The sequence below is a fragment of the Hemitrygon akajei genome, chromosome 1 (assembly GCF_048418815.1).
Source record: "Hemitrygon akajei chromosome 1, sHemAka1.3, whole genome shotgun sequence".
In the NCBI taxonomy this organism is placed as follows: domain Eukaryota; kingdom Metazoa; phylum Chordata; class Chondrichthyes; order Myliobatiformes; family Dasyatidae; genus Hemitrygon; species Hemitrygon akajei.
Window position 1 is genome coordinate 106,667,578 of NC_133124.1, and position 9,699 is coordinate 106,677,276.

General features: G+C 40.3%; 1 protein-coding gene across 1 annotated transcript; it reads left to right on the plus strand.

Moving 5' to 3' along the window:
* Positions 1-3,547: 3,547 nt before the first annotated feature.
* On the plus strand, positions 3,548-7,977 carry LOC140729387 (cyclin-dependent kinase 5 activator 1-like). Its single transcript, XM_073049067.1, has 2 exons — positions 3,548-4,039; positions 4,571-7,977. The coding sequence occupies exon 2, from the start codon at positions 4,642-4,644 to the stop codon at positions 5,548-5,550; it is 909 nt and encodes a 302-aa protein (XP_072905168.1). The 5' UTR covers positions 3,548-4,039; positions 4,571-4,641; the 3' UTR covers positions 5,551-7,977.
* The last annotated feature ends 1,722 nt before the right edge of the window (positions 7,978-9,699 follow it).

The following is a 9,699-nucleotide window of genomic DNA, read 5'->3' on the forward strand; positions in this document are numbered from 1 at the left end:
GAGCCTTGGATGTCCAGGGAGGTGAAGAATTTAGTCAAGAAGGACAAGGAAGAGTATGCAAAGCTTCAGAAGTTGGGATCAAATGGAGTACATGAGGTTATAAAGAATCTAGAAAAGAACTAAAGAAGGGAATTAGGAAAGCCAGGAGGGGGCATGAAAAGCCCTTGGCAAGTAAGATTAAGTTGAATCCCAAGGCATTCTATAAATACATCCAGAGCAAAAGGATAACTAGGGAGAGGGTAGGATCACTCAAGGATAAAGGGGTAGGGTGGTGGTCAACATTTACTTGGATGTGGAGAATGCGAGTGAGGTACTTAATGAGTACTTTGCTTCAATATTTACCAAGGAAAAGAATATGGAGGACCAGGAGATCATTGCTGGGTATATAAATATATAAAGATGTTTAGAAAACAAATAGGGGGAAGTGCTGGGCCTCATAATGAGTATTAAGGTGGATAAGTCACCAGGGCTGATGGGGTTTACCCCAGGTTATTGAAGGAGGCAAGGGATGAGATTGCATTAAATAAGAAGGGACAGCAGAAACCTGAGTGGTTGAGGATGAACCGATCAGGAGGAACAGATGACAGGAGTTGAATAGATATACCACTGGACTAGACATGCCCAGGCATCATCGCTGATGAAGATGGCAGACTTTGTCATTGAAACATTGGTTAAAATTGAATCCTGTATCCAGATGAAAGCCCGAGAAGAGTTTATGCATGATTAGGGATAGTCAGCGTTGCTTTGTGTGTGGTAGATAGTGTCAAACTAATCTTACAGATTCTTCAAAGAAGTTACCAGGAAAGTTGATAAAGACAAGGCAGTAAATGTTATCTACATTGACTCCACTAAGGCATTTGACAAGGTCCCACATGGGAGGTTAGTTAAGTTTCAATCGCTTGGCATTCAAGATGAGGTAGTAAATTGGATTAGACATTGGCTTTGTGGGAGAAGCCAGACAGTGGTAGTTGCCTCTCTGACTGAGGCCTATGACTAGTGGAGTGCCACAGCCATTAGTGCTGGATATGTGGTCTGTCATCTATATCAACGATCTGGATGATAATGTGGTTAACTGGATCAGCAAATTTGTGGATGAACCAAGACTGGAGGCATAGTAGACAGTGAGGAAGACTTTCAGGATCTGGACCAGCTGGAAAAATGACAGATGGAATTTAATGCAGACAAGTGTGAGGTGTTGCACTTTGGGTAGGTTTTACACAGTGAGCAGTAGAGCATTAAGGAGTGCGGTAGAATAAAGGGATCTAGGAATAATCCATAATTCATTGAAAATGGCATCACAGGTAGGTAGAAAGAAAGCTTTTGGCACTTTAGCCTTCATAGGTCAAAATATTGAGTACAGCATTTGAGTTGTTAGGTTGAACTTGTATAAGACATTGGTGAGGCCTAATTTAGAGTATTGTTTGCAGTTTTGGTCACTTTCCTATGGGAAAGATGTGAATAAGGTTGAAAGTATGTAGAGAAAATTTACAAGGATTTTGATGGGATTGGAGGACCTGAGTTATAAGGAAAGATTGAATAGGTAAAACTTCTATTCCCTGGAATGTAGAAGATTGAGCGGAGATTTGATAGAGGTATACAAAATTATAAAGGACATAGTGTAAGTTCATGCAGGCTTTTTTTCACTGAGGTTGGGTCAGACTACAACTAGAGGTCATGGGTTAAGTGTGACAGGTGAAATGTTTAAGGGGAACATGAGGGGAATCATCTTCACTCAGATGGTGCTGAGAGTGTAGAAGGAGTTGTGAGCACAAGTGGTGGATGTGATTTTGATTTTAATGATTAAGTTAAGTTTAGATAGTGATGCACCATCAATAACTCTGAGATGTGGGTTAATGTAGGCTTTTATTGGCTGGAAGAAAGCACAAGCAGCAAGTGACCACCACACAATATCCTGGAGACTGAGGAAGGGGCTGTGCCTCCAATCGCCTTTATACCGGGGTCTGTGGGAGGAGCCACAGGAGCAGTCAGCAGAGGGGCGTGTCCAGACAGGTATATGTAGTTCACCACAGATAGGTACAATGTTGGGAGGGGTGTGGAGGGCTATGGTCTGGATGCAGGTCAATGGGACTAAGCTATTTAAATGGTTCAGCACTAACTAGCTGGGCCGAAAGGTCTGTTTCTGTGCTGTAATTTTCTATGACTGTATTTACCCTTCTGTAGATGTGTATATAGCAGTTGTTTTGTACAGTATTGTGTGTGTGTGTGTGTGTAGTAATGACTAGAGAGCAATATATAAGTTGAGTTGCATTCTATGTTGAGTTGGAGTTTATCGTTAAGCAGGGAGGAGTGTTGTGTATTTACTATTTCAGTAATATTTTTGTAATATTGTGAATATACTGTTTAATTAAACATTCTTTGTTGTTTACATCATACCTTTTGGGTTAATATGTAAACGATATACATCATCACGCCACCACACTCAGAGTAAAAATGAAGATAAATTTGCAATCCAGACTCCCTTGTTTTTCTTCCAATTAGTTTTTACGTTTTGGTGTTACAAAACATAACCAAAGAACAATGAATGCCAATGACTAAATAGATTAAAACGTGCATGCAATTCAATGTTTCACTTGGAAAGAATGCTTGGGGCCTGTGTAAAAGGGGAAATATGGAGGCAAAAGTGACATAATGATCATTTAATATAATAGAAAGGGGAGGAAGCATTGGGGCCAACAGAGTAGTGGACCAGGGTAATACAAACGGTCCCTCAAGAATGGGAGGTTAATTCTGGTGATGGCATCATTTCAGAGACATCAGAGATAGCATTGGTTGTTTGTCATAGTTTAAAGGTTAAGACAAGAGAAACCCTATTTTGGTTCTGAGCAGGAAGGATATGAGGCTAGACGTGGTGAAAATGCAAGAATAGAAGGAAAAGAGATGAAGAAGCTGCTAGATCTATGTCCCTACAGGAAGTGAGGTGGAAAGATAGGAGGTCAATGTAATTGTGTCCATCAGCAAAGCTCTGTAGTAAATAACACACTAGATGCCAGAAACGCTGCACGAGCCTTAAATGGAGTGAGCTAACCTTTCATCAGAACTAGGGGAGTAGATTCAGAGCAGAGGTGTGCATGGAGAAGGAGATGGGTCTATGATTTTGAGTTAAACAGCAGTGGAACGGGCATCAGATAATGATTAAACATGTTAAGGATGTGCATGTGTAAACCTCAGTGTGTATTGTGCGCTAACAAAAGCTGTGAAATTTAAGTTCCTGTACGTGTACGTCAGTATTGAAGTTAATTTCAACCGACTATTTAATCCCGCGGTGCAATGTTGTCCTCAGTGCATTCATTTCACCGGTTCTGGATCTCAGTCCCTCTGCAGAGAAATGAGTGCAAAATCTGGGCCAACACGCTAATGCAGTAATGAAGCAGTGTTGATGGGCACCTTTAGGGGAATGTTAAACCAATGCCCCAATATAAACAATTCCATGATAATGGAGGAGGGGAAAAAAATCAGAGAATCTCTTATCTTTTAACCTGGTATTTGTCCTTCAAACAACATCACTAAAACAGATTATCTGCTAATTACCATTCACACTGATGGGGAAAAGAAAGGACAGGTTTCCCCCGAGAGAATGAATTTCATTCTCCGTCCGTGAAATGGGAGGAGAAGGGAGGCGTGTGCCGCCTGCAGATCTCCACCCCAGTCTCAGCCGCTCGCTGCCAGAGCGGAGGGATGCGAAAGAGTCGGCTGCCGTTTCTACAGCGAGAATCTGCAGGAAAATAGTGGGAGCAACAAAGACAGAGGCGGAGGGAATGAAGAATAAACTGGTGGAAAAGGGGAATGGCCTGTTTCTTTTGCAAGTAGACATTATGAAGGGTGGAATTGAAAGGGATTTTGAATAATTGGTTTCCGGCACACACAGCTGGAGCCAGACGGAGCGTTAGATGAAATCGCCTTGGACTGTCAACTTGATACACAACGCACAGCGAAAACGCGTTTTGCAGCCTCTTTTGAACAGCAACATTTCAATAATCAGTCCTTCCGCAGAGGAGGACAAAGATTTCAACTGACGCAGGTAAGATGCATGAATTTACTCCATACATAAAGAAAATTCTGCCTGCTGAAAATGTATGTAGGATAATTTTGGAGCGGACAGTTGCCTTTTAATTTATTGAATTAGGAAAGAATTATAATGTACCAGGACCCAGAATCTGATTTATTTGTGGGGGAAAATTCCCATCAAGAGGGGCTACCAAATTGCATTGCATCTGTGCCATTTTCTGCTGGACCCTTGGACCAATTTCGTCATCTGGGCGGTCTGGTGCCGGGGCCACAAATTGATGTTAATCCGGGAATCGTTCCGTTGCTGTCGAATGGATTTGTTTTTGCCTCGTTTAAACGTCTAATGCCACCGAATAGCTGATTGCTATTATATCTTTTAAACCAGATAATGCTACTTGGCTCTCCAGCGGAGTGTAATTTGCAAATTCGCCGAGATTTGCATTTGCAATGGTTCTGTTAATTTGACATTTTTGTTAGAATGCATTAAATCGAGAATGCAGAAATTCGCACGAATTAATCGGGCATTTTCCCCCTTCTCTTAAAGGCACCGACCCCAGTACTCGGAAGTGTTGGATCTATAATTCACAGGCGTAGGTTGAAAACGAGCCACGTAAAATGGGCACCGTGTTGTCTCTGTCTCCTAGCTCGAGGAGATCTAGTTTATTTGAGGATGGTACCGATTCCAAGTCTTTGAATCACTACCACGCCATTCAAAGTGCCAAAAACAATGGTCAGAAGGACAAGAACTTAAAACGTCACTCCATGTTTATCCCCGCCTTGACCTGGAAGCGTCTGGTGGCCTCAACCAAGAAGAAAAGCTCCAGGAAGTCCAACCCTAGCCATTACCACCACCAGAATGACGTGGTGCTCCTCAACAGCGAGAATGTGAAGAAGTCTCTTTCTTGTGCCAACCTTTCCAGCTATGAACTCCAGGTACCCACTGACCCTTTGGGCACCAAGCAACTCTCCTCCATCAAGAAAGCCTCCTCTCATAACAGTGGAGCAGGATCACCCAAACGTGTTATAGTCCAGGCATCCACCAGTGAGCTGCTGAAGTGCCTGGGGGAGTTCCTCTGCCGACGGTGCTACAGGGTGAAGCACTTGTCCTCGACAGATCCTGTTCTTTGGTTGCGCAGTGTTGACCGCTCCTTATTGCTGCAAGGTTGGCAGGACCAGGCATTTGTCACACCAGCCAATGTGGTCTTTGTCTACTTGCTTTGTAGGGATGTCATCGATGGGGACCAGGTGGCCACAGAGCATGACTTGCAAGCCACCCTCTTGACCTGCCTGTATCTCTCCTACTCCTACATGGGCAACGAGATCTCCTACCCACTGAAACCCTTTTTAGTAGAGAGTGCCAAGGATGCTTTCTGGGACCGGTGCCTTCGTATTATTAACTCCATGAGTACCAAAATGCTGCAGATCAACGCTGATCCTCACTATTTCACACAGGTCTTTGCGGATTTGAAAAACGAGGGAAATCGAGATGACTTTAGCAGGAATTCTGTTACTTTAGATCGGTGACTGATGGAGAAAACAGCTTCAATCTGAGATCTGCCAGTGTGTAATTCATTAGAGAGTTGCTGATATCTTTGAATAATTTGAGTGTTCCTCCTACTGGTTTGTGTAGGAAGCTTCTGTGATCTCGTGATGTTTGACATTGAAAATGTTAGACCTTTTTGCTTTTATCTTTGTCTGTGAAAGGGAAAATTATCTTCATTTTCCTTTTTATATCTTAAGAAAAGAGATGAAGTACAAGGAATTAAAACGGATATCTGTGCAATGCTCTACAAACTGTTCGAATGGGGACATAATGTAAATATTTGTCTAGGTATTCTGTGAATCTGCCCCTAATGGTTTTTGGCATGCCACATCCCAGTTCTCCTAAATAAAATCAGTTATCCGAAAGAAAACATTAAAATGAATGCATATCATCAATTGAAATTTTTTTACATAATCGAATAGCATTACAAGATACCCAATATAGAAAGCGCATACATAACTGGATTCACTGGAGATTTAAGAAGCTGGGGAGGGGGAGCTATATTTTGGTAATGGCAGTCTCTCTTTAAACGGCTCCATTCAGTATTTATATTTTTTAGAAAATTGGCACATCACATTTTTCTAAAAATGGTTAAAGTGGAAAGCTGCTATTTTATAGTTAGTATAATCTCTCTGTACTTAATGAGGTCATTGGCTGGTGGATATGCATCTTATTCATCCTTTATTGCCTTCAACCTTTGTGGATTTTGATTATTTTTCCTGTTTTCTCCTCCACCCTTGTATGGATTCACATACATACACCCAAACTTTCCAAATGAAATGAATCTAGTGGAAAATAACCAGTGAAGCTGTAAGCAAGGAATCTCAGATAGACCTCCGTCTATTTTGCAACCTGGGAGGAGCAATACAGTTTCTTATCAGGTGTATACAAAGTGAAATCACTTATTATTATGATCACTTTACAAAATCCAGGGCATTTAACCACATGACATCCTGCTTCCAACCACCCAAACAGCCTTATTTCCCTCCTGCCTCCACTTTATTTCAGTAACTAGATGGAGAGAAAATTGCATTTTAAATTCCCCAGTGGGTTTTCTTCCACATCACTGTAAAATGCCAGGAGGTTTAATCTTTAATGCTTGAAATGTGGGCAACCCAAAATGCTGAATCCTTCTTTGGGTGAGGAAGTTGAGAGATGGAGATATCATCAAAATGAAAAACTGGGAGCTTGTAAATAACCCAATTGCCTGTTTTGATTATGGTGAAAAATCCCTCCTCCTATTAAAAGATCTAAGTGACGTGCTTCTGAAATATTGAGTGGTACATTCTGCTAATATTACTTGTCTAGTTTACACAAAGAAGTTGCTTGTGGGTTTTAGTATTTTGGCCCACACTACTGGTACTTTTTTTTTAAATTCAAAGGTAGCAGAACTCCTGTGGAATAACTCCTAAGTAGCCCAGGGTTTCTGATATTTAGCTGCTATAATACATTTGTATTTAACTGAGCCTATCAATTCTGTTCACAAATCCCATGGAAAAATAGGTATCTCCAAGTCTTCATAGCTTAAATCACTACTTACGTTCTGGCTCTTGTTCAAGAGAACCCAGTATCAGCACTGAAGCAGTCTGCTTTCCTTTTCATTTGTGGTGCAAGTATAGCTAAATATGATGGATGCATGTTAGATAGAAAAGTCTCCTCTAATTTAAAGATAGCTGGATCGTCCCTATGCTTGCTTCCAACCAGAGATTTACAGCCTTTATCTGGAGGGTTTGGGAATGGGAACTGAACATCTTAGGGAGTGCAATTAAGGTGTTCATGCATGAAAAACAAAAGGGAAACTACCTTTTGAAAGTTAGTAACATCACAGGAAATCTTCTATAGCCCTTTTACCTTCCAAGAGATGTCAGTTAAGCCAATGCTGCTAATTAATTTTGGAATATCTTATGTAAATATGATGCTACTGTGAATGTGAGCATTTGTATTGGAATTTTTTATTTAAACTGTTGTCAATGTAAACTAACTTAATCAACTTTCTCAAATCTTTTGTCAGAATTTGAGAATAGATTATATTTGTCAATGTTATTTAATTCTGTATTTTCTTCTGTACTGTGAGTTAGTAATGTTGCATGAAATTTTGAATTTTGAGATCTTCCACCTTGAATGTGTTTGCTCAGATTGACTGCCAAGACATGTATTTTTGTTTTAAAACTTGCTTCTTTGCTTAAACTATTGCTTCATTTCTGAGAATTTATATTTAGAATATGTGTTCAAGATGGTGGAGCTTGTAAACCAAAAAAAAAAAATGCATATGTCAATCTTGTTTGTTTATTTTCTGATTCCAGGTTGGCTGGAATTAAAAATTCATATGCTGAGATTCTGAAATAAAAATTGGAAGTTCAAAGTAAACTTATACACTCCTGAATGACAATAAAGGTACCAATATCCCATGGGATCTGCTGGAATTAACTTTACCAGCCTCTGTTGTTTTCCAACGCTGTGTATCTCTAGAGATGTATCATTTTGTTAATAGAGGCTGGTGGAAATCTGTGCCAAATTTATATTATCAAACTATTGCCGTATTTGTAAACCAGTTGTTTACATCAGAGGAATGATCTTTGTTTCCCAAAGCATTGAACCTTTCCCAGAGCATTTTAAGCCAATTTCATTGTTCTAATCTCCTACCAGTATCCCCCACATTTTCCTTCACTTTAATTATTTAATCAATTTGTTTTCTTTATTTTTATGTTTAAATTATTTTCCTTCAATTAAGTGTCCAATACAACCCTAAATATCCATTGTTCTTATCTCAATCTGTTTCAGCTGTTCATGAAGAGGTTTCTTCTGCTCATTTCTAATCTCATTTAGTTTTATAGTTGTGGCTTCAATGTATTCTAGCTCTTCAATTATATAGGCCGTCTGCAGTTGTTTCACTTGGGAAGGTCCAGACGTTCTCCGTGTAATGAAATAAGATGATATTTGTCTCTTAATAGAATGCTCCTTTATAAACTTTTTTTTCTAGAAAGCAGGGAATTCCACAGAACAGTAATTAGTCTCCTTCCCTTGACTAATGCCAATAGCAACAGAAAAGTAGCTAGTATTTACCTTTCTGCTAATTTCCTAGTTAGCTCAGCGACTTCACTGCCCTGCTAAACAATTTTTAAGCATATTGGTGAAGTGATAAGATTTCTTCCATTATCAATGCAGGGTAATATATTGGTCTGGAGTGATCCCTAGTCTAACCCCAAAATACCATGAAATCTAAGTCAATAGAATGTAATTTTTGCTTAAAGGAAAATCTTGGAAATTTCCTTAGTACCTTTCCTGTTTTCCTGATCCAATGTCATGGTATTGTCGGAAGATCTTCATGTATCCTGTGTTGAAGTTGTAGATGTTGGTGGGACAGAAATTCCTCCTCCTCCAGCCCTGTACCTCTATTGCCTATCACCTTCCAGCTTCTCACTTCATTCCCCCTTCACCACCCACCTATCTTCCCTCTCAACTGGTTTCACTCATCACTGTCAGCTTTGCTCCTTCCCCTCCTCTACTTATTCTGGCTTCTTTGCCCTTATTTTCCAGTGGTGATGAAGGGTCATGGCCCAAAATATGGACTGTTCATTCCTCTCCATAGATGCTGCCTGACCTACTGAGTTCCTCAGGAGGATTTTATGATTGTTCCTCTGGATTTCCAGCGTCTGCAGAATCTCTTCTGTTAACACTTTAAATAATGCCATTGTCTCTGTAACTAGAGACTCAAGAAATCTGTGCATGACATATCTATCAACTTAAAGAATATTGGTGGCTAGATAATGGGCTATATTAGTGCAGTCATTATGTTAGGCCGATAATTCATTGGACTACTAACCCAGGAAACTTAAGTTTACAATCTTAGCATAGATATTGAGAATTTGCATTCAGTAGAGTTTCAGATGTTTGGAAACTATATACAAGTACCTACGCGAAGAAATCTGCAGATGCTGGAAATTCAAACAACAAACACAAAATGCTGGTGGAACACAGCAGGCCAGGCAGCATCTATAAGGAGAAGCACTGTCGACGTTTTGGGCCGAGACCCTTCGTCAGGACTAACTGAAAGGAAAGATACTAAGAGATTTGAAAGTAGTGGGGGGAGGGGGAAATGCAAAATGATGGGAGAAGACCGGAGGGGGTGG